This window comes from Delphinus delphis, chromosome 19 (genome assembly GCF_949987515.2).
Source record: "Delphinus delphis chromosome 19, mDelDel1.2, whole genome shotgun sequence".
Classification (NCBI taxonomy): domain Eukaryota; kingdom Metazoa; phylum Chordata; class Mammalia; order Artiodactyla; family Delphinidae; genus Delphinus; species Delphinus delphis.
The window spans coordinates 24,926,108-24,950,816 of record NC_082701.1 but is presented as its reverse complement, the minus strand read 5'-3'; the positions used below and the strand labels follow the sequence as shown (position 1 = coordinate 24,950,816).

Below are 24,709 nucleotides of genomic sequence, written 5' to 3'. Positions count from 1 at the left end.
CTGTGCTGACGCTAACTGTAACTCTCCCATCTCCCATCTCCCAACGCTTCCCCTCCCGTTAGCTTGTCAGCTTGGAGTAACTGGGCCCCTGGTAAGCTGCTCAATACTTCCCAGCCCCAGGACCCCCCTGAAACCCAGAGCACCTCCATCCACTAACCCTTAAAGCGCTCATGGTGTGCACAGCACTGCTAAGAGGTGGGGTCGAACCTGAATGCAGGAGGCCTGCCAGCTCGGAGACTTTGCACCTGGGTGACCTCAGGCAAGTCCTTTAACCTTGCTGGTTCCCAGTGGCCTCTTCTATTAAACAGGGTAACACCTCCTTGTGACGAGGCTGCCTTGCCAGATATAGGAGTTAAAGCCTGTGAACACACCCAGGCCAGAGTCCTGCTCAGGCGGCCCCGTGGGCACCGACAGTGGCAGCAGTCCTCACATGTGGCAGGACAGAGAGCCTGCAAGGCCGAAGCTAAGCACCACGTGTGGCAGACACAAGAAGGGCCCCAGGAGCTCAAACTGGCTGAGGTCAGTGGGCCAGTGGGGAGGAGGCAGCGGGAGGAGAACTCTCGTGGAAGGCATCCCCGGCCAGAGCGGCGTGAGCAGAGGAGCAGAGGAAGGAATGTGCAGGGCATACTCCGGGACCAAGGATCAAGTGTCTGCCCTGGTCAGAGGGTGGGAGGGACCACTGGGGAGCAAGGCTGCCAGGTAGGTGGGGCCCAGCCAGAATGGCCTTGACTCCGCTCCACGACTTGACTCAGGCTGGACTCGCCTCTGCCCACGATGCTGCCGTCGAGGCTTCTGGGGGGAGGGGGGAGAGGTGCAAAGCAGTATATTAAGAAGATTAATCTGCTGCAGTAGTGGCAGTGTGCGGATGGCTTGGAGAGACAGAGATGGAGACCAATTAGGGGATACTGCAGCGGTCCAGGCGCGAGGCCTGAGAGCCAGCTCTGGCAGACAGGGATGTGCCTTTTGCAGGGAAGGTGCAAGGCGGGGACAAGCCAGACCAGACCTGAGGGGAGGCCTGTACGAGTCACCCCAACCCTGCCAAGCTCCACCTTCGCCCCCCATCTCCTCAGCTGCCACCTCTTCCACGGACCCTGAAATCTCTGCTCCCCAATTCTGGCTCCTCAGCTCACCTCACCTCTGCCTTTGACAGTCCTGCCTGCTGATTCCACACCCAGAAGAGGTGGTGCAGGTGGGCCGCAGTGATGGGGTGAGTGTCACTGGGTCAGTGGGGCCTCCCGCCTTCTCCTCCTTCTCCAAGGAGGTGTGGGAAATCAGGGCACGCCTGGGCGGCAGGAGGTTTCTAGGAGACCTCACAGGCCTCATCACACAGGCCTTGCTTTTCGCCGTCCCCCTGGAAGCACTCTAGCTTGCAACGTCGCCTCTCAGCACGTTCTTCTCGCCCCTCATGCCCGCTGGGCCCATTGTTAGGTGTCACTGTGCTCCAGTGCCTCGTAACCAGCGGCACTTGAGCCCCTCCCCGTGGTCTCCTGTCAGCTCCCCAGAGCCACCCCAAGGGAACACACAAGCCAGGTAAGTGCGAGGCCCCCACAGTGCCCGCTCAGCTTGCAGAGTCGACCCAGAGCTCCTGTGACTTAAAATTTTGGATGTGTGGCCCCTGCCCCTCACTCGCCTGCACAGTCTCTCGGCCCAGCTGTGGTGGACCATTTAGAGGCTGCCCTCAGGCCACAGACCTCAGAGGGCTCCTCCTGTCTTGCCAGCTCCCGCCCAGGTAAGTCCCCACCCCCTCTGCCTCTCTGCTGCAGCTGTCGAATTGCTGAGCTCTGCTAGTCAGGAACCTGTGCTGACTGGACAGGAGAATACCCTGCTGGGGGACCAAGGGCTCCTCTGTGCCGGGATTCATCTTCCTCTATTGTCGGATCTCCACCTTTCACCCCCAAGAGCTGCCTCAGACACTTTCCCTCTCCTCGGCCCCCATCCCCACTCCCAACCTGGCCTCCTGCTTCTTGGGGCTCCACTTCCTGCCCCCAGGCAGCCGTGTGTCCTGCAACCTACTCACCTCTCTTCCCTCCTGGAAGGCAGCCAGCCCCTCCTCCACCCCACACCCGCCCACCATGCTCCCCTGGAATTCATTTCATTTCATCAGTTGTCCCTGTTTCCCTCACTTCTCCAATATCACTTCCCCTGCCTAAAAGCAGGAACCTTCGCATAGATCTGGGCCTATTTATGCCTGAACCCCAGGCCCCACCACTCCAGCTCTCTCCAAGAACCCTCTTCCCAGCCCTCCTCCTCCGGATGCCTGGGCAGGACCTGAGCCTGCTGCAAGCCCCCCCTGCCTGATAACTACCTCCCTCTGCTTCCCTGACCCTGTGTGGGCCGCCTCCTGCCCTCTTAGGGCTCTTCTCCCTCTCCCGCTGCCTTTCTCCCCTCAGGCCAACATTCCTGAGTTCAGCAGAACCCACATCCCCCCTGGTCTCCCACACCCCCACCATCGCCCCATCCTCCATCTCCCACCTCTCCAGATGTCACTGGGGTGTGGACAATGCAAAACAATCTCCTTCCAAGCCTTGGTTCCTCACCCAGAGAGCCAACCTGTCTGACAGCCTTCCCAGGATGGCCCAGGGCCAGCTCAAGGGCGGCAAGTCCAAAACAAACCCTCTCACCTCCTCTCCCAAACCTGCTCCTTTCCCGACCTCCCAGCTCCATCCCTCTCCAGGATTCAGTTTTGGAACCTAGGAGTTATCTAGGATTTATGCCTGCCCTTCATCCCTCTAGCAGCAGGTGCCCGGGCCCACAGACCTTGGCGATGGAATGGCTGTGCCCCCACCCGCTCGTCCTATTCCCCCTCCGCCATACTGGGGGCCCTCATTGCCTCTGATCTGAACGATAGAAATAGTCTCCCGGTCCCTCCCCCAAACCAGCCCACACCTAACTGGAAGCTCCAGCTTCCACAGCACTGCTGGACTCACTTCACTGCTGCTCAGACAACTCGGGGTGGGGTGGGGGAGGCAACACGACGGTCCTTCAGAGCATCCTATGCCCCCCTGTGCATTCCCAGGCCAGGCTGCCAGAATGCCCCCCCAGCCCCTCCACCGGAACCCTCTGCTCCTGGCCTCAGCTACCAATCCCACTTATCTTTCAAGACCACCCTCAAAAGCCACCTCCTTCAGGAAGTCCTCCGAAATCCCCCATCTGGGCGTAAGCATCTGTCCTCTGTCCCCAGAAGTCTCCCTTATGGCATTTGGCAAATTCATCCGTGAAGCAGACTGACTTTTCTGCTGGAACCTAAGTTTCTTGGGTGCTCCTGGCACCGCCCCCACCCCATTCTATTATTCTATTCTAACGTGCTGTGCACAGGAGGTGCTCCCCACATTTGCTGAATTGGGGGAGTCTTAGAGCCAGATGACACCTGGAGGAACGTGAGCACCCCTTTTGCTGGCCATCTCCAAAACAGCACCCTTCTCCCTCCCACCTCTGGTGGACCTTTGAAAGTCTGGGACCAGGGCAACTGTGGAAGATCATCCCCCCAGGTCTTGCTTGGCCCTCAGCCCCAGCTCCTCTGCCTGGAGGCCAAGGACTCCTGGGAGGCCCAAGGAACAGGACAGGTGTCTGTAAACCCCTGTCCTCGAAGGCCACACTGGGGTATATCCGTGCCTGTGTCTATCTTCTGGGAAAAGGGTCCCAGCTTTCAGCAGAATCCAGAAGGAGCCCGTGAATCCCCTCAAAGTTAAGACCTACCGCATCTAGACTCTCCCCCACCCCACCCCACCCCACCCCACCCCCAGCTTCCCTTGCCCTGAACAGCTGACTTCACTCACTTATAAATAGAAACGCTCCCTGGACGTGTATCTAGAGTGTCAGGATGGGGAAACAAGCGGAATCATCACCTGCCCTGTCCTCCCCTGGCCTGAAAGGCTGTGTATTCAGGACCCTCCCTCTCTCTCCTCTGCAGGCCAGGAGACCACTGGGCTGTGTGCCCTCCCCACCTCCCCACATGCTGTTGTCCCTCTTCTAGAATATGAGGTTGGCCCCTGCCCTCAGCAGCCCCAAACCAGGAAGGGGGTGATTAGGAAGCTCCTGTGTCCTTAAGACCCCATTCTGGAGGGGCCTCGCCCCCACGCATACTCAGGCAGGGACAGGTTCCAGGAGACAACCTCTCTTCTGTGCTCCAACAGCATGCTGGACGTCCCACGGGCACCTCGTATGCAATGCCCTCCAGCCCAACTCTGCACAAGCCCCAGTGCTTGCCCCTGGAGCAGAAACCTGGGTGTCATCCTCGCCGCGTCGTCCCCACAGATATCCAACTGGTGTTGAGGTCTACAGATTCAGCTACCTGCCAGCTCTCCCCGGCACTCTTCTCTCTGTCTCCAGGGACAGAGATGTATGAACTGGCCACACCACTGCAGTAGCCCTCGGGTGGGCCTCCCTGCCTCCTGTCTCCCTCTCCCTTCTACTCCCCACGTGGCTTCCGGAGGCCTTTTCATAGAACAGAAACACATATCATCGACCTGCTTAAAACCTTTTGGGGGAACCTGTCACCTTCAGGATAAAATAAATCCAAACTCCTTCCTATGCCTCTCAGGACCTAGCTCTGAGTTTTTTTCCAAACTCATCTCTTGTTACTTGCCCATCCCAGCCCCCACCCAGTGCCCTATTCGTTCTGAACTCCTTATAAATCTCTTCATTTTTTGTGTCTGGTGCCTCTGGCCCTCCCCCATGCTGTGCCCTACCCTCTACCCTTCACTAGCTACTTCGCAATCTCCATTCAAACTCAGCTCTTAGGTCATGTCCTACTGAAGCCCTCCTTGAATCCTTTCCCCAGTCTGGGTCATGGGTGACTCCTCTGTGCCTCCTTTCCAAGCACGTATTACATCAAGTTAGTGTGACGTTTACTTGTCGGTGAGGTCTTGGAGAGGAAGGACAGAGTGCCCCGGCCCAGCGTTGTACTGGAGCGTCTGGTTGTGCACCTCTCTTCCCAGCCCCACATGCAGTGACATCACATTGGTAGCTTGAAATGAGCCATAGTAGAAGCATTTACGCCATGGAAATTGGCAAATCCTGTAAACACCACAAATCAGGACAATTTTTTCTTTTTAAAGGGCTGGTTATTAAACATTTATCAGCATGCCACTGCTTAGGCCCAACTCTGATGCACAGAAAATGTGTGTGGAATGGATGGATGGATGGATGGATGTATAGTTCACAAGCTCCCTGTTCCAGGCACCGCCCCCTAGTGGGTGGGGCACACACAAGCCCACCCTCCATCAGATCACACTTCCTATCTGAAGTTATATTCTTGCTCCCTCCTCGGAGTCCTGTGTCTTTGTCCTCCTCACCAGTCTCTCTGCACAAACTACCTGCCACTTCTCCGCCAGCTGGTGGGTTAAGGGGTGGGAAAAGCAGGAGAGTGTGGACAGCATGGGGCCCACCTCGGGCAGCATGGGGTATGACAGAATGGATGCTACCTTGGTCAAGAGGTTGGTAGAGAGCAGCAGGTTTTCCTGTTCTAGACAGGAAAACCGAATGATGGGTAAGATAGGTGACAGTGGGAGACGACAGGTCTGGAAAGGGCACCAGCAACGGGCTGGGCTCCTCCCCCAGGGAAGCACCAGCAACATCCTCTCCAGTGTCCAACACCAAGATCGGTGGATACAACTGCCTCATGAAGAGCACTGCAGGAAGCCATGAGCCTCTGGTCCTCGCCTCTGAGCGTCTGCAGACGCTCTTCCTTGCTGTGTCTCTCAGCTCTCTTGCTCAACTGGCTCCTCCTCTCCTTCATCTGAGGCTCCACTGGAGCCTGCTCCGTCTATCCTTGTTTACATCAGGGTCTTGGTCTGTCTTTGGCTCCCTCTCTGTATCTGTCTGTGTCACCCCTACATCTGTCTGCGTCACCCCTACATCTCTGTGCCTCCACCTGTCTCTGTCTCCTCCCCGTGAGTCCCATCTCCCTCTCTATATCTCTGACCTTCTTGTCTCTGTGTCTCTGCCTTCCCGTCTTTTTATCTCTCTCCCCTTGGGTCTCCATCTTGCTCTCTGTGCCCCCATCTCCCTATCTCTGTCTCTCCCTCCCTTTCTCTTTCTGTCTCCCTCTGTGTATCCATATCCTCCTCTGTGTCTCTGTCTTTCGGCCTCCATGTCTCCTTGCATCCTTCCCTGCTCCCCTCAGCCTGCTCAGGCTCAGGGACCCAGATGGCGGGACATTCATGCCGCAGCGCCTGCAAGCACAGGGCCACGGCTGCTTCTGGGATTTTCTACCGCTCCCAGCCCCAGAGCCTGCCGGGGCCGCAGTCAGTCCTCTGCCTGGCCTGCTGGTGACTCTCACTCACCCCTATGGGGCCCTCGGCAACCAGGTATTGGGACAAACTCCTCCCTGGAGCAGACATTGTGCCACCACTGAGTGGGGACTCCCTTCTGCTGAGGACTTGGGAGGCTGTCCCCCGCTTTCCTCAGGAGCTTGGATAAGGAGATGTTGCAGGTACCATGACTGCTTGCTATGACTTCTTCCCCAAGGGGGTGTCCTTCCTGATGTCTAACTGAAAGCCCTCTTGCTGCAGCTTCATCTGCCCTCAGTCTCTGTGACTCAGCTTCTTTCCAGCACACTCAAAGCCGCCACCAGCAGCCGAGGAGGTGCCCCGGGGGGAGGGGCATCTGACCACGGCCAGAACTGGGGTAAGGGAGAGGAGGCTGGGATTCGGGCTCGGGAGCTGGCGTAATGGGAGCTTAGGAGCTGCCGCCACCTGGATTGCGGCAGTAGAAAATGCCGCCACAACCAGCCTGACAGAGCAGAGCACCTCTCCCCAGGAGGCTGGCTGAGCAGGCGTGAGACGCACACACCCACGCGCCATGCGCCCAGACACAACACGCCCACCAAAGTGCCGTACTCCCCACCTGCTGACCCTGCAGCCGGTGTCCTGCCCCGCCTCCACCTCACCTCCATAGGAAAGGAACAGGGTATAGCCGGCTGGGTGGGGGTCACTGAGGCAAAAGGAAGGGGCGTCAACATGGTTGATGGCGATGTGGGAGGGGCTGGGGTGCACCCGGCTGGACAGGGCAACTGGGGTAGGAGCTGAGTGGGGTGGACGGTAAGGGAATTCAGAACCCCCTGAAAAGTGAACATCGCACGTTTGCTCCAGCCGGGCTTGGACCTAGGATACCCAGCCTCGACCCAGACCCACTCCCGGCACTGCCCCGTGGCCACGCCCAGCGCAGCCCAGGACCTGCCCCATGGTTGCCCCACCCCTGCCACACCCTTGCGCGCGTGCGTGCATGCGTGCGTGCGTGCCCACTCCACACCCTCTGGCTCCACGTGCCTGTACCCATTAGGTTGGGGCAGTACCTGGCTTCGGTCGGCACCAGGGAAGGTCTGGCAGCCCCGACCCTCCCTGAGCCCCAGGACAGTGAGAACACCCAGGGGAGAAGAGCACAGAAGGGCCTGTGAACCGCAGCACCTGCCTGCTGGCCTCCCTCGTTTCCCGAGAATCTGACAAGGGGGTGACCTGGAAGGCCAAACTGGGGGGAAGGGCTGCCTTCTGAAAGGATTCCTGTGGGGGATGAAGCCAAGGCCGGTTGTGAGGCCCCACGGTACCTGCTCCCACCTCCAGTGTGGGAGTGGGGTCAGTGGGGTTCCCCAGGCCACCCCTTCTGTTCTTGCACAGCTCTGCGAGAGAAGACAGCCTCCTCCCCCTCAGAGCAGATCCCATTGCCTGCAGCCGTCAGCTCCGCAAAACAAGCCTGCTTCCTCTTCCACATGACAGCCCTTCAAATATTTGAAGACAGCTCGCCTGTCCCTGCTGAGCCTCCTCTTCTCCTGACTAAACATCCAGGTTCTTAGAACGATTCCTCAAGCGCAATGGTTTCAAGTCCCCTCACCATGCTGGGAGCTCTCTTCCACCTAGAGCCGCCCTCCCCGTTCACAGCACGGCTCCCAGAACAGAGGCCGAGAGCAGATGGCCTCCCTCCCTACCCCGCCCAGGGGCAGGCTCCAGCCCTCCACTCCTCACCTCCACCTGCACAGCCCCCTGCTGCCTCCAGTCAATCACACCCCTAATTACTGAGTCCGGTGAATGCCCGGGGGCCCAGCCCACGCCCTGTATGTGACTTGTCCCTCCAAAAAGGCCTTGCCCCCATCTGATGCTCATCGCTCATTTAAATTCTTTAAAGCCCACCTCCTCTCAGAAGCCTTCCCAGATGAAACACACCCAGCTCAGACCCTGCCCCTGCCCTGGGCAACCTCCACACTCAGAGACTGTATGACATTCACTGGCTTTCACGCTCCAGAGAGACCCCCGCATGGGTGCATCTCCCTCCTGTCCTCCTCCCTGTCATGCAAGCTAGCAGCATGGAGAGGAGACCGAACACGGGGTGGGAGGGGAGGAAGGCAGAGGGTCCCCAGCCCAGGGACCGTGCCCTTGCCCGTGTCCCTACCTGCTCGTGGTATTCGATGCCCATGCTGAGTGTGTTGACCAGGATAGCAATCATGATTCCCCGACCAAAGTACTTGCTGTCCACAATCTTCCGAAAGGTGTCACAGACCAGCCTCCAGAAGGCCAGCACAGAGTTGGGCTCCACGTCCAGCCCCAGGCTCCGTCGACGCCAGCTGTGGGGATTCTGGCGGTCACCGTGCTGGGCGTCCTGTGTGAACTCATAAACTGCCTCGCTGTCTGAGTCAGGCATCTCGTGGCCGGCGAGCTCCACCTCCCCTGCCCCAGTCCGGACACAGTAGGGACAGCTGTCTGGGCCACAGGCTCCACTGTCTGCCTTCAAGCAAGGGCTGGAGATCTTGCAAGAGCTTTGGCAGGCGCCTGGGACAGGAGAGTAGAGGTTAGAGACTCCAGGGTTTCCAACTTGGGGTCACCCTTCCCTCAGAGTGTGTATAAAATGAGTGGGGGAGTTTGGGATTCTTTCAATGATGGGGGTGCTAGGCACTTGGTGGGCAGGGGTGCTGAATGACTTGCAATGTGGGCAATCCTGAGTAAGAGAATGCCCCCAAATGCCAATAGCATCCCACTGACAGTCACTGCTGGTTGTCCTAGGGTTCGTGCCGTTGACCTAGGAGCCTTCAGGGAGGAGCCTAGACCATCTTTCCTTCCCAGGGAAGCCAGCCCTGCATTAACACTGCTTTAAGTAGCATTTTCCAAGGGTTCCTTAAGACACACACCCATACATGTGTATTCATGTATGTTCTCACACCAGACACACGCACATGTGCACTAGACACACACTCGCATACATGCATGTACTGTGTACACACGCATACAATTTATGAGTCACACACACACAGCCAAACACAAGTGTGCACAGACCCATACATACCACACGGTGCACGCGTGCCAGGCATGTGCACACATGGGCGTGCACACACCCCAGACAAGAGCACCACCCCGTGTGCACGGACAAGCACCTATACACATCAGACACGTGTGGACACATGCACATATGAACACCAGACATGTGCATGCAGACGGGCACATACACACACCAGACACCTTCATGCGCGCGCACACACACACACACACACACACACCCCAGACTGCGCATGTGCACAGTGACCTATCCCAAGACGCCAATGTCGATTTAAATACAGCTTTGACCGTAGACTGTGAGAGCCGAAAGAAACCTCAGCGACTACCCAGAGAAAGCATGGATTTGAAGACGCCTGGCTCGGGGCCCAGCCCTTCCGCCTGCATGCAGGAGGACATCAGTAAACACCACTGACAGCTGTGATGGTCCCAGCCCTGCCTTTTACACAGAAGGAAATAGAACCATGCGTGTGTGCGGCTGGCTGGCGCCCCTTGGCAGGGTAGTAGAGGAGCTGGCACGAGAACCCTTCCCACTGCGTTCTGTGGCGGCACCTTCCTGTCCCAGCCCACATTCCCACAGAACAGCCCACAAATATCCCACTTCTCCCACGTGCCACATCCTTCCTGAAACACAGGGCCTGGGCTTCGGCTACAGCGAGTCTGTCTGTGGAGGAGGGTGTGCCACCCTGCCTGACTGGGGGATGCCCCCAGGGGCAAGCAGCTCCCTTCCCCTCGACACTGGGTGTTCCACCCATCAGCCTAGCAGCCCCTGAGGACCTGCTGCACCAAGCCCCAGGTCTCCCTATGGGGACGGAGTGACACTCATGTTTACAAGAGCGCCCTTAGCACGGGACGGACGCGGTGCTCACCACAGTCACACACCATTTCCCCTCTGAACCTGCAACGAGGACTATAGAGCCTCAGAGTCAGAGGGCCCCGACTCCACCCCTCACCAGTGGCACGGCCTCGGGCAAGTCACACAACCTCTCCGAGCCTCCTTTGTCTCATCAGTAAAATGGGGATGATAAGGAAGTTTATCCCTTAAGCTGCTGAGAGGCTCCAGTGGGGTTTTGCCTGAGGAGCATGTGACAGGCACACAGCAATCCATCACAACTGCAAACAGCACAGAGCAGAGCACGTAGCACGTGCTCATTACACGACAGCTGTTGTTATTACTACAGTGTAGGAATTATGAGTCCCGTTTTAACAGATGAGAAAATTAGGGCTCAAAGAAGCGATGTGACTCGCTGAAGGTCCCAATGCCAAGAGTGGCAGGATGGGAATCCAAGCCCTGTCCTTCTGACTCCAGACGCCCCAGTCCTGGCTGGGACGGGATATCACCCGGTCCCTGGGTGAGGGGCACCAACGTGCCTCCACCCAGAGTTCTCACCTGTACTCTGCGTCTCCAGCAGCTTGTGCATAGAGCTGTAGGGCCTGGGTGGGATGTTGAGGCTGGTGATGGTGGGGGGTCCAGAGGTGGGCGCCACCTCCATTAGCGCCTTCTCTTTCAGCATCTCTGGTGGAGGGCTGGTGTGCATGGTGGGGTACACCTTCCCACTGCCCACAGTCCTGCCCGATGCTTCAGACGGCGACCTGGGAGGGGGTGCCTGGCAGCGGACTGGCTCCAAGTGGCAGTCAGCATGGTAGAAGCTGTGCACAGACTCTGCACCCCCCGGAGGGCCCCCGGAGAGGGCGAGTGTCGAGGGTGGTGGCAGCATGAGCCGGCGAGATCCATTAGCATCCTTGTCCTGGATCTGTGGGCTGGCCCGGGGGACCCGTAGCGTCCCGTTGCCCAGGTGGTAGTGGTGGTGATGGTGGTGGTGATGGTGCACCAGGTGGTGGACAGACGGACGGCGGTGGGAGCGAGGGCAGCTGCCGCTGGGCTGGGGCTCCTGGCTCCCGCGGGGAGCTGGGCTGCTCAGCAGCCCGGCCCGCACGCCCGCTGCCCGGGAGACCTGGGCCAGCCTTCGGGCTGCTTTCCGGAGGATGTACACGAGGTACTTGAGCAGCTCCTCATAGCAGCTGCCCGGCTCGGAGAAGCTGGCCAGGGTGCTAGCGTTGGACAGGAACCGCACCCGCTGCTCCCGCATCAGCTGGCTTTCCCGTTGCTTGGTCTCTGAGAACTGCGTGGCAATCACCACCAGGCACAGGTTGATCATGAAGAAGGAGCCCACCTATTGGGGTGGGGACAGCAAGAGGAGACAGCCTAAAGGACAGGGAGCCACAGTGCCAGCCACCGAGTACAGAGTGATCCCTGTGGGCCAGGCGCTGGGCTCAATGATTGTCCAAGCATCATCCTGTTTTATTTTCATAACGATCTCAAGAGGGGACACCTTTACTGTCTCCATCTGACAAGTGAGGAAACTGGGGCTCAGAGAGGTTGAGGAATTTGCCCACGATCATTCAGCCCATGCACAGCAAAGCTTAGACTTGAACCAACCTCTATGGAATTCCAAGGCATTGCTATTGATCATGAGGTTATCTGGCAAGGATATCTCCCAAACTCCCTGCCCCTCAACATGCCCATCCTCCGAGATTCTGGACACCCCCTCCCCAATTCCCATTAGGAGTTAGGTAAGGCTGTGGAAATGAATGCTATCTTGGGGCCGTGGGGTTTTCACATCGGGTTGAGCTTTTGAGATCTTGGCAAAAACATTGTTCACAAAACTCCTGCTTCTAGCCCCAAGTCTAGCTGCGTAAGCTTGAGTGCGACCCTTAACCATGGGACCTCGGTATCCTCGTGACCACTGGCCTTGGCCTTTCCCCTCCCCCAGCTGGGTAATGGGCTGAACGCTGAACCCTGCAGACTAGCCAGCTTGCCACTCTGACTTGGCCACACTCCCCCGTCTCCACCTCCATGCCTCAGTTTCCCCCGGGCTTCTGGGGTGGCAATTGCTTGGCTAACAAACCGGAATGAAGGTAATGAATATTTATGGTGACAAAGCAGATTTTTTTCCCTAGCTTGTGTCCTAGTAATTATGATAATTAGCTTCACTAGTGTGATTCCAGAGAGCTGTTTGGAAAGATTTTTCATGAGGTGTGTGGGAGGGTGGAAACAGGCCCCTTACCTCTCTGTCTGCTTCCTTCCCACTCCCCAAGCCCAGGGAGAGCTGAGTGGTGAAAAGATCCCGTGAAAAGGTCATGAAACCACTTCCCAGAGGTGCTGGCCTTGCCACCCAGGTGACGGTGGGGGGAAGGGAACAGGCCCCTACGCTTCCATACCAGGGATGGTTGGGGGTGGGGCGTCGTTCTTCCTCAGGGACACCTCCCACTCACCGAGAGGTCTTTATTCTGACTCTCTGGGGGCCTGCCTAAGTCCTGAGTAGATCTTAGTCTCTTTCTCTCTTTCAGATTTCTCTTTCTCAATATCTGTCCCTCTGTCTGCCTCTGTCATTGGCCTCTTGGTGACATGGAAAAAGGGCTGGATTTGGAGTCGGTGGCCTGGGGTTGAATTCTCAGCTCCAGTGACCAAGCCCTCTGAAGCTCAGAGTTCTTATTTAGGAGATGCGGCCACAGTCCCTGCACCTGCCACCCCACAGGGGGCTCTGAGGATTAAGCAGGCAGCAGACGTGACAGCGCACTTCGGCAGCGACGCTCAACCCAGCAAGACTAACCCACAGCACATGCAAAGCACCTGACGGGGTCAGACAAATGAGGAAACGTCAGCTTCCTCGTCTGTAAAACGGAGACAACAACAGGCTCTTGGTGAGGATTAAATGCACCAGCACATGAAAAAGTGCTCAGAGCAGGGACTGGCACATAGTAAATGCTCAATAAATATTAGCTATAAGTGGTAGCAATTAAATTATTAATCATGAATGGTAGTGATTAAATATTGCTACTTTTTGCCTCTGTCTTCTATCCTCATAAAGTCTTGGAACTCTGAGCTGGAACAAGAGATCCCACAGTGTTTCTCAACACCAAATGATGGGAATTCGGGGTGGAACAGTTCTTCGTTTGCAGGACTGTCATTTCAGGGTGCCTGTTATCTACACCCCACCCCCCCAGCAAAATGCCGGTAGTGCTCCCCTAGTTCTCGTAAAAAACAGGACCACCCTTTGCCATTTCCAAAGGCCCCCTGGGAGAGGCGGCATCACCCTGGGTTGAGGACCACCCATTTTAATGATGAGGAAACAGATGCCCAGGGTGGGGCTGGGGGGCCTCATAGGGAATGACTTGCCCAAGATTTTAAGTGGTGGTAAGTGATAGCCCTTGACCTTGGATTACCTCCTGACTCCTCATGACAGGTGCCTTCTGCCTGTGTCTCTATGGGACTTTTCCTGAGAGCTAGAACTTCAGACCAAGCAGGTCCCCTCTCTGGACTCCCCCCACCCATTTCCCCAGGATGCCCCATCCCCACAGGGGCCTGAGGAATCACTCACGATGATAAGGAGGATGAAGTAGATGAAGTTGTAGAAGGAGTGCGCGTCCATTACAAAGTACATGATGTCGACCCAGCCCTCCAGCGTGATGACCTGCGGAGGTGGCAGAGGGCAGGCTGTTTCTGGGCCCCCTAAAGCCTCCTGCGGTCTCCTCTGGAGGCCCTGACCCCATCCCAACCCCGAGGACAAGCACTCCAAGCCGGGACTGTGTTCTGGGGACTCTCCCAGCGCCCAGGCGGCCCCACCTGGAAGATGGCAATCCAGGCATAGCCGATGTTGTCGAAGTTGATGGCGCCCTTGAAGGGGTTGTGCTCCCCTGCAGAGCAGTTGGTGTAGTACTGGTTCCAGTTGACACAGGTAGTGTTGCTGGAGCTGTTGTAGGCCTCGTAGTCCAGGACACAGGGCGGGCCGCCACCCCCGTCCCCGCGCAGCGTGGGCACACTCCTGCAGGAGCGCATGCCGTTCTCGCGAGGCTGGGAGCAGATGAAGGGGTTCTCATCCTCGTTCTCGGTCTGGTAGTAGCGCTCCAGGTCCACGCTCAGGGGGCTGCGGAGGAAACAGGGATGAGGCTGAGAGCAGGGTTCTCGGGGGACAGGGTCCAGGCGGGGAGAGCTGGGTGGATGAACTGAGGTACACAGGGCGAGCACTGGGAAGGGGCAGGGATGCATGGGTGCAGATGGGGTGCGCCAGGAGCATGCAGATTGAGGGTGAAACTCCAGAGTCGGGACGTGGGAAGTCTCCATCCTAGAGCAGAGGTTCCCAACGTGGCTGCACTTTAGGCTCACTGAGGAGCTTTTAAAAATCCCCACGCCCAGGCTGAACCCCACACCCACGAAATCGAAATGGGCAATGGGGAGAATGAAGGCCTTGCCGTTGTTTAAACTCCCCAGGTGACTCCAGTGTGTAGCCAAGATTGATAACCAGATATGTCACTAATAAGAGAACAGATATGTCACCAGCAACAGGAACTGAGGGAGGTCCCAGCCCCACAGCCACTCCCAGGTCACCTCCCGGCCCATGTGCCACTCACAGGCTGAAATTCTCGGGCAGGAAGCATCGGTTACGAAGCAGCCCTGCCCACAGCTGGACGCCAACGATGCCAAAGATGAAGAAGACGAAGAAGCACAGCAGCAGGACGTTGCCCAGCATGGGCAGCGTGTCCAGCAGCAGCGTGACGAGGATGCGCATGCCTGTGGGGGCAGAAGCCACGCTGGGGGTGCCAGGCTAGCCGGGCTAGGCTGGCTGCCAGGGACCTGGCAGCACTCCCAGAGGGGGCCCACCGGGGCCTCTGAGGCTGAGACAGCCCGGCTCAAGCTGGAGGGAGACCAACAGACACTGCTAACTCTGCAGGCAGCCCTCGCAGCCCCTAACCCCTACCCACTATCCCTCTTGGCCTGCCCACACCAGTCAGAGCACAGTACCACCAAGGATGAGCAGAGTGGCCGCAGTTTCCAAAGCATTCTCCGGCACCGCATCCCACTTAACTCTCCCAGCTTCATCACAGAGCTGATATCACCCCAATTTGCAGATGAGGGTTGAGGCTCAGAGAACTAACATGACTTGTCCAGTACCACAGAGCTGCTAAGTGTAGGTGCCAGGACTTAGACAGGCTCTCTGCTTCCGCATCCCACTCCCCAATACACACACACACACACACACACACACACACACACACACACTCCCACCCTACATCCTAATCACCTGACCTTTCTAAGTTATAGACGCCAAAGTCATTGGGGAAACCAAGGCAGAGAACTCCAGCAAGGGCGTTAGCAGGCAGGAATTTCCCTTTGAGAGCCAAGCCCTCCGCAGGGGCCAAGATGCCCTGCGCTTCACCATGGTGCTGAGCCCCTCCCTGAGTCTAGTATGTGCTTGGTCCAGACCCTCACATCAGGACCTGAGGACACACAGGTGGCCGTCAGTTAACAACCCCTTCCACAGGGAAAGCCAACACAAACATGCCCCTAAGATGCTGTTAGGGATACTGCCCTCCCTCCCCACTCCAGATCTAGGACATCTAAACTAGCCCCCAGGCCACCAAACCCTTGTCAAGCACACAGACCTCTGGTGGCTAGTTTTGACCCCCAAAGTGACACTTGTGGCCCCCTGACCCCTCCAGGGAAAAAGCTTCTAAGCAGCTGCTAACTACTGCTCCTGGTGACCGAAGTGGCCCTGCCCCGCCCCTGCCACTCAGTCCCTCTCCCCTCTCCCCTCTCCCAGCCCCCTTCAGCTCCTCTGTGCTCCAGCTGAGATCAATTCCTCAGGGTTTGCATTAAGGGAATTACACCGAGTAGTTAGAGGTCTATAAATCTGCCAGCGATCACCTGGGGCGCGAGAGGAGGGAAGACATGTCCCTCATCTGGGGTTCCTGTTAACACCAACAGACACCAACGCCTGGAGGACACACTGAGCAGCTCTGCCCACCCAGACACACACACACACACACCCCACAGGCACACACACAGGCACACACACAGGCACACATGCACACGCAGCAAAGGGGGCTACTGCTGCATCAGACACTGAGCCCCAGAAACGTGCCCCCACCCACCCCACTCCTGGGACGGCAGCAGAGACCATCTGCAGCTTGTGTAGGTTGGGGAGTTGCAAAGGGGGCCTGAGAAAGGGTGGGGGGCGGGATGCAAGGGGAGCTGGAGCTGCCAAAGCCTGGCTGGCTCAGAAACTAATGCGGTTTAATTTAGATAATTGTCCCAGCAGTCAGTTGCTGCAGAGGCTTGGAAGGGTGTGGGAAGAGGAAGGGGACACAGCGGGAGGATGAGGTGTGCAGCGGCCTTGTCTTGAGAGAAGTCATGCTCTGTGTGGCCGGTGCTGTCTCACCAATGAGAACCAGACCGCGTGAGAGGCGGTTCTGGCTAGAAAAGGCCCTCCCACTTTGCACCCACTCCTCCTGGCCTGCCAGCCTCTCCACCCTGCTCCCACCGCCCCCATTCCACCGGAGGGAGGGTGATCTAGCCGAAGGGAAGGGGTCATCTGAGACATTCCTGAGACTCTGACCTAAAATCAGGCTGAAATGAGGGGGAAGGGCCGCAGCCCGGGTGGGGGTTCCCTTAGGCTCCAGCGACCCAGCTCCCCACTGAGCCCTTGTCTCAGGGGGCCTGCCTCAGTGTTCCAGGCCCGCATGAGGCCTGTGAGTGGCCAGGAGGTAGGGGTGGGGTCTGAGATTCCCATATCTCCTCTTGGGGTTCTCCGCCCAGGGGCCGAGGGCTGAGGGGTCACTCACTGGGCACCCGGTTAATGGCCCTGAGCGGTCGCAGCACACGGACTGTCCTGACAGCTGAGAAGCTGACGTTCTGCAGGTCCAGCGAATACTCCAGCATCCTGCAGGGAGGGGCCCAAAGGGAGGCCCTTTGAGTCTGAGGCCGCCGTGGGGGTCAAAAGAGGTCAATGAGGAATCCTGCTGTGGTGGGGCAGGAATCCTCCCCTTCCACCAAGGGACCCTGAAAAGCCAGCTCTCTCCCTGGGGGCAAGGCCACCCCTATGCCAAAGACAGACTCCTTATCAGAGAATGAACAGAGGAGGGTGTGGATGCAGGGGCCTTGGAATTCAGAGAAGTACTGGCTCAAGCACTACAGGACAGCCCCGGACCCTTGGTGGACAGCCAGGGAGAAAGTCGCACTGTAGATGGGCTGGGGGAGGGGGCCGGGCCTAGAACTGGTCCTGGGGAAGGGACCAATCTGATCCGTCGCTCTCCTGCCCCAAGCCCAGGCCCTCACCCTGCAATGACGATGAAAAAGTCAAGCCGGTTCCAAGTGTCTCCCAGGTAACACTTTTTCCCAAAGATGCCCAGGGCCACCATCTTCACCACCATCTCCACAGCGAAGAAGGCAAAGATGAAGTCGTCAAAGGCCTGATGTGGGGACAAGAGGCTGCTGAAACTGAGAAAAGGGTGGGGGAACAGCCCCCTACCCCACCCCCACCCCCTCCTCTGGGCTCAGGGCCTCTCGCAGAGCAGGTGTCAAGGTTATAAAAATCAGAAGCTGCCCCCTCCTGCCCCCACACACATGCTCACCTGCAGAATCCGGCAGCGCTGGGAGTCACAGGCGATGTCTTCACACGGCCGGAACATGCCCAGGGTCACACAGTTGAGAAGGATTACCAACATGCTGATGCGCTCAAACCAGGTACCAGGTGGTCAAGGAAACATCTGGCCAGGGTGGAGTTGAGCCCGGGCCCCCACGCCCTGCCCCAGCACCTCCCACTGCTTGACCTGCCAAACCCCATCTGAGATGTAGCCAGGTGTAGCCGGCTAGTCCCAGCTCGGGTCATCTCACCTCTGTTCCCAGCTTCCTCTTCTGTAAAGTAGGAAAAGCCACAAATACGCTGACTATTTGCACAAGGCATTTGGGGGATGAAATCGATCGTGCCTGTGGAAATGCCAGGCACCGAGAGTTTGCTGCTGAATCTGAATCTTATTCTCCCTACCTCACAGGGAAAAATGTGAGAAGCAAATGAGATAATGTATGTGAATGTGTGACACAAACCTAAAGTCGGATTATGCTTGCCTTACAGTTTACCAAGCACTTTCACAGCATGTCACATCGGATGCTCACAACAGCCCCGAGAAACATCCGGGCTAGATCACCTTCTTCCCCGGAATCCAAGGAAACTGAGGCCCAGAAGTCGTGTGCTGAAGGTCACGGGAGAGACCCAGAGGAGACTGAGTTTTCCAAGCTTCTGATCGGGGATAGCAGCTTCCATAGCTGCTCAGGCTGCAGGGAAGGGGTTGTCACGACCGCACTGGCCCCAGACAGACAAGCACCACAGAACTGGAGCCTCAGGCTGCCTCTTCCCCAGCCAGCCCCTGGCCTCTCAAAGCCCTCACATGGCCTCCAGACACATTCACACAGTTAAATAATGAGGACCCACTACGCACCAGGCCCTGTGCTGGACATAAGCCCCCAGCCTGTGCAGAGCAGACAGTACCCTGTATACAGACCATGCCACCATCACACCTTCTTATGGCTTCCAGCAAAGCCCCACCCTCGACCAACAAAGACTCTGTTTTGCAACAAGGGGGAGAGAGGGGTCTTTCTAAACCCTGAGTCTTTCCACAGAGTGGATTTCATTAAGGGGCTCACTTCCAGCCCATCTACAGGAGAATGTAGAAAATGGCCTCTGGACCTTAGAAAGTTCTGGGCACCAGACTCACAGATAAGTGACCAAGCATCCTGTTTTCTCAAGGAAAACATGAGAGGGTTGGGGAAGAGTAAAGAGGTTAGAAACAAGCAGAGAGTGGGGGGCCAGGGGAAGGAGAAGGCCTTGAGGATGGAGGTAGGGAGGGTGTCATGGCAGCCCACAGCGCGACCCACCAAGCCAGACTCAGTGAGACAGAGAGCGCCCAGCGCAGATGGAATCTTCCTGTCATAACTCCACTTCTAGAGTGAGAAGGCTTTGGCCAGGGACCCAAGGACTCACCTTGAAGCTGATCCCAGCCATACCCCATCTTTGTCCTGAACCTCAGACCACACCCCCTCTCCGGGAGCCCACACCCAATCACCTCAAAGCCCTTCTACCCCCTCCTGTCACCCAGGCCCTTTTCCCTCAGACTCACATCCCTTCCCACCAGCAGGTACCCTACATTCCCAAGGCACTACAATTTCCCTAATCTTACATCCTCACAGGAATAAGAGTTAAAAAAAAAAAAAATTCTAGGCTTTTGGGGTAAGTTGATGGAAGGGGGAAATTAAAAGAGCTCTGTTTCCATGGAGCTGTTTTCCTCCGTGGAGCCGGAGCCCAGTGGACCTATCCCCAGAATAAGGGTCAGCCAGGGGTCAGCCTGGAAAAAAGGGGACAGGGAGGGAGCTCCTTTGGGACCATCGTCTGAAAAGGGAAGGACACGATTACCTTCAAGAACTGGCCTGCTTTCCCCAACCTAGGCCCCTCCTCTCGTCTATAGGGAAGAGGGTTCTGGAAGGGACCCATATGAGCAGATGTCCCTACATAGGGGCAGGTGGGTAGTTCTCCTGGGAAGAGGGGCTCCCGGGACACTGTGTGGGCCCCTCTACTGGCAGTGTCATCTGTGCCCTTGTCTCATGTCCCTCGCTGAGGCACGGGCACTCTGTTACACCCAAGCCCCTACAGAGCCTCGAGTGGTGCCTGGCGTGTAGCAGGTGATCAATACACGGGAAGAGTGAATGAATGAAGAGTCAGTCAGTCAATCAGCCTCCCTGCCTAGAAGCCAGATGCATCTCCCCATTCATGTTTCCCTACCTTGTTTGCTTCAATAGTGATGAACTGATGATGAGTAGGGGTGGGGGGAGAAGTGACACCATAAAGGGGCTGTCCCTCTGTCTGTCCCCACCTGACACATGCTCACACTGAGGCTTTTTATAGCCAGAGTCTGCCTCCAAACAACCCCACCTCCAGCTCTTGACCACAGAAGCCCCTTCTCAAGAGCCCTCTTGGCGATTCACCTTACTCCCGGGTACATCCTGCCACTCTCACCTCTCCCCTTCCCCTATAGGTAAACATAAATGGACAGGGAAAACACCAAGGCACAGGAAAATTTGGGACAATCTGAATGAAGGAATAATTAATGGGGGGGGGTCTTTCACCCTTCTCAGGGTAGGGCTCATTTCCTTGGGAATATGGCCGTATGTCACTGTGCCATGTTCCTCTGTTGCCATAACAACAGGAAGATGTGTCACCAGGTGGTGTGGATTTGTTGCCATGGTAATTAAAGGGACCCCCCCCCCTCACATATGGACTCCCCTTACCCAGGCTGCTGTCTTGTCCTCACACAGGGAAGGGTAAGCGGGGAGACTCACAGGTTATCAGGTTGGGGGGGAACCATGTGACAAATCCCCATGGCAACCAAGGGAATGGGGGACATTGGTTGCCATAGTGACTATGAGAGACCTGTGCAGTCACATGTCTACTGTTGCTATGGTGACTGTCCGGGCTGGAGTGGATCCCAAAGGGGGAGGTGGGTAGGAGAAGGGAGGATCTTTCGTCTCCCCACAACCCACCATCAAAAGCAGAGAAAAAAGGAAATGGCAGGGTGAGGAACCCCACTTCCATCCCTCCTCCTCCTCTCCCTCCAGGAGAGAGAACTAGAGCATGTTATCTGAGTACTTAGTCCTCTCCGTGGGGCTGTATCTAGAGCCCTTGCCTAGTTGGGCAGCTATAAGGGAGAGGAAGGTAGAATGAGGAGGGAGGAGGGCTGGACCACCTCCAGGGGCACAGGGGCTCAGCACGACTGAGAAGGGAAGCAGGCCCCCCAGCTGTCCCATTCTCTGCTAGGAGCCTGCTAATCCGAGACCTAAGAGCGCTGAAGAGGTAAAGGGCCTGGACCCAGGAGTCCTGGCCTCCTACTACTCGTTGGGAAGGTGGGGTGCTTGCCTCATTCACCCCCGGAGAGGCTGGTGTTTATGGGATTCAGCATTCCCCAGAGTGGGGTGAGATCTAGGGGCTCAGGAGGGGGCTCCTGCTAGGGAGGCTGAAAAGGGGATTCCCCCAGCTGAGCACCCGCTCCCCCCCCCAACTCCCACAATCCTGTTTCCCGGTGGTCTGCCCGCTGCAGACCGCTCCAGAGTGTGGGTGTGTGGGGAGGGAGGCTTCCAGCTGAACTGAAAACTGCAGCCCGAAGAAAGGCAGCCAGCCCCACCCAGAGACAGAGACGAGAGACACAGAGACACAAGAGAGCTGGAATCTTTGGGAGGGGAAATAGGCCAGAAAGCTGATTCAAACGTCTGTGACTCTGTGTGTGTGTGTGTGTGTGTGTGTGTGTGTGTGTGTGTGTCTGCGTGTGTGAGCAGTTGTGTCTGTCGCCATCCTGGCTGAGGCAGGCAGGGCGGGGTGAGAGCTGGGGCGGGAGCAGAGGCAAGGGGTGAAGGGGGGCTGTGCGGTGGGGGTAATCCCAGGAATGGCTCCAACTGGCACTCTCCAGGACGGGGAGTCCCCTGACAGTTCGGTGGAGCAGAGTGTGTATGTGGCCGAGAAGGAAGGTGGGCCTGGACAGAAAGAGGGCCAGGAGGTGTTCTGGCTCCCTCAGCCCAGTTCAGCTCTCCAGCCGCAGCCCTTCTCCCCAGAACTCCCTCTGGAGAGCCTTGGGTTTGAAAATGAGAGGAGGGAATTGGTGAGGAGACAGGAAGAACACCCCCCTCCCATTTCCTCTGAGGACCAAAATGGAGATCTCTCCCTAGGTAAGAGAGACAGGGGAACTTGGGACACTGGGACAGTGGCGAGGAACGCTCCGGAGTCCGGGTGCCCCCTCCCCTCCAGACGCACACTCTCTCAGAAACACACAGCGATCACACACTCACACTCACTTCTGGAAGCCATTAGGGCTCCTGCTGTTCAGGCCTCCCCTTCTCCTCCCCCCACTCCTGGCAGGCTCCCTTCTCCCCCTCTGGCCCCCTTCCCACTCCCCCTCTCGGCATCCCAAATGCCAGCCTGTGATTTCCAAATGAGAAAAAGCTGTGCTGGGCTCGGAGCTTGGAGAAACTCCTACACAAACTTCCAGATGTGACACAACAGCCCGGGAGGGAACGCTCAGGATCTCCTTCCCGGGAGGGGAAACGCACTCCCTCACACTTGAAGAAACACATACTGCAAAGTCCAACACACTCCCTCCCCTATAGCCTGGGAGGAGGGGCCTTTCTGACTCTGACCATGAACCCCCAGTCTCTCCAGTACCACTTCCGAGCCCCTCCTTCCTTTTGCTGCCATCCCTCCCTCCCCAACACACACACACACACACACACACACACACACACACACACACACACACACTCACTCACACACCACTTCCCACCTGGGTCTAGATCTCCTCTCTAGGAAACCTGGTTTCTTAAAGAGGCTAAGAGAGGAAGGGGCCGAGAAGCACGCCAAGAAGAGCCTAACTAGCTTCAGTTAGTTGAGGGGAGGTGTCCTCACGTCCCTCAGGCCCAGAGGTGCAGCCAGGGGAAGCCTCGCAGATACCAAAAAGAGAGAGGGAAAGACTGAGGTCCAAGAGTCAGTCCAGAACCCCTCCGGCGGTGAAAAACATAGGTTCCCCTTGATACATGGGTGTGATGAGAGTGGTGAGGGCGCATCTGAGGCAGCCCCGTTGCCAAGAAATTGTTCTCCACCCATCCTCAGCCAATCCAGGCTCAGCGGGCTGTCCAGACCCAGTGATGCTAAGGCCCCTTACCCCAGACTCCCACCAGCCTAGAGGTAAGCCTGCTCCCCCACTCCCAAGGTGAGCACTGGGCCTCCACCTCTCTTCTGTCATTCCAGCCCTCTCCAACTGCCCCCCTGCCAGAACACCTCAAGGAAGGAATCTGACCCCAAACCATCCACTAGCACCTGAAGATAGAGCAGGTGGGGAGATGCTAGCCAAGAGGTCTGTGTTGTTTTGGAGGGAAAAGAGAGAGGAGGTTTCTCTACACACAGTCCCCCCCCACCACACACACACACCCCTGGGGGGCTCCTGAGAAGGAGGGGACAGGTCTGGTGCTTTTTAACGTTCATGGAGAGGGTGGGTGATTAGCCGCAGAGAGGAGGGATGCCCTGAGCCTGTTCTTTTCAGAGACATTTGTTCCCCATCTCTACCCCTGAGAAAGTGGCCTGGGGTTACCAAGGGGGTGGGGGGGTGTGGGGTGTGGGGGGATGGGGGTGGGCAAGATGTTCCAGCTCAGCTGGTCCACACACCTTGGAGGCAGCCCTCTATCTCTGCAGCTCAGAGAGAAAGGAAGGGCGGGGGATGGAGACAGCGTGCGACGAGGGGAGCTTCCTAAAGACCCACAGGGTGTAGAGGATGGGGGTTGGGGGGGACCCAAGCTCACATCCCTGCTTTGCGCACTAGAGGCAGCAGAGCTGCAGAGAGTGAGGGCGGTGCCAAGCTCCCCCCACCTTCCCCAAAGCAGAGTCCCGGTTGGGCTCTTAGGGGTTACAAGGGAGACCCGACATCTCCCACCCTGAGTCCAAAAGAGCCTCTGAGCTGGGAGGAAAGTGCCAGGAGAAGCTGTCAAGACCAGGGAAGGCAGCGTAGCCCCCTCCCTTCTGGCAGTGGCGGGACCTAACGCAGCCTGGAGCTAGGCATTAGTCAAGCAGTGCTTTGTGCTAGGGGCTAAGGGGGAGAGGCCGTGGGGATGAGGGGGCTGGGGTCTCCCATGCAATTCATGACGGGGCAGAGGATAGAGGGCAGTGCTAAATCTATCTCCCTGGGATGTGGGGCTTGCATTCCACAAACCTATCCAAGGAGTACACATGGGGTGCTGGACCCGAGTCTTCCCCAGTGAACCGGCTCAGAGTCTCACTGTCCCCCCAATACTTTCTTGGAAGGCTGCGGTCTCCCATACCTGCTCTGTAATCAGGCGGGAGCACTGCCATAGAAAGGGGATGGGTAGCTTGGACCGGCTTAATCCCATCCCCCGCTTGCCAAAGCTCCTGCCAACCTTTCCCTCCACAAGAAAAAATGTGGTATAAAACTCCCCAACCCAACCTTAAGCACCCCGCATTGAATAAAGAACTGGGGGAAACGGAGGCACTCTAAGCATTGGGAACCTACTGAAAGGGTCTCTACCCCGACTCTGGGGGCAGACGGCTTTCCTCCATCACATCTTTTTCTCATTCTGCACCCCTGACATCAGCCGCCGCCGGAATCTCCTCATTGTGCCTCCAAGCCGCGGGGTGGGGGTGGGGGGGTTAGGACCTGGTCCCCGCCCCCCAACATCTCCCTCAGGGGCAGTAAAAACGTCAGCCTCAAGGACCAGGTCGGGGTGGGTGCCGGTGGGGTGGGGTGGGGGAATCAGACCCTAGAATCCACCGCAAACTTTGGAGCTGGGGCAGGAGGGAAACCCAGGAGATTGCGGTCCCCCCCCTCCCCCGTCCCCGCAGCTTCCTCCCCACCCCACCCCCCAAACTCGGAAACCAAACCCAGCTCGCTAACCGGCGGCGGGCGGAATAGAGCTCCCAGGCTCCCGAAGCTCCCCACATCTGGAGGATGACGACCCTCCCCTGCCCACATCTGGAGAGCATCCAGCTGCACACCAGTGGGGCGCGTCTCCTCTCTTTTCCTGGCCTGGATCCCAACACCCCAAGGAGGACTGAGGTGTGGGTACCGAG

General features: G+C 57.5%; 1 protein-coding gene across 28 annotated transcripts in view; it reads right to left on the bottom strand.

Moving 5' to 3' along the window:
* The window catches only part of CACNA1G (calcium voltage-gated channel subunit alpha1 G), a 62,588-nt gene that overhangs the window by 37,222 nt on the left and 657 nt on the right, over positions 1–24,709 (bottom strand). For all 28 annotated transcript variants that reach the window (XM_059996749.1, XM_059996751.1, XM_059996767.1 and 25 more), the window contains exons 2-9: positions 17,670–17,781; positions 17,374–17,507; positions 16,881–16,978; positions 14,670–14,829; positions 13,885–14,185; positions 13,640–13,732; positions 10,648–11,431; positions 8,383–8,759 (exon numbers count right to left, since the gene is read on the bottom strand). In XM_059996749.1, coding sequence (XP_059852732.1) covers positions 8,383–8,759; positions 10,648–11,431; positions 13,640–13,732; positions 13,885–14,185; positions 14,670–14,829; positions 16,881–16,978; positions 17,374–17,507; positions 17,670–17,781 — 2,059 coding nt within the window. The remainder of the gene's footprint in view (positions 1–8,382; positions 8,760–10,647; positions 11,432–13,639; positions 13,733–13,884; positions 14,186–14,669; positions 14,830–16,880; positions 16,979–17,373; positions 17,508–17,669; positions 17,782–24,709) is intronic.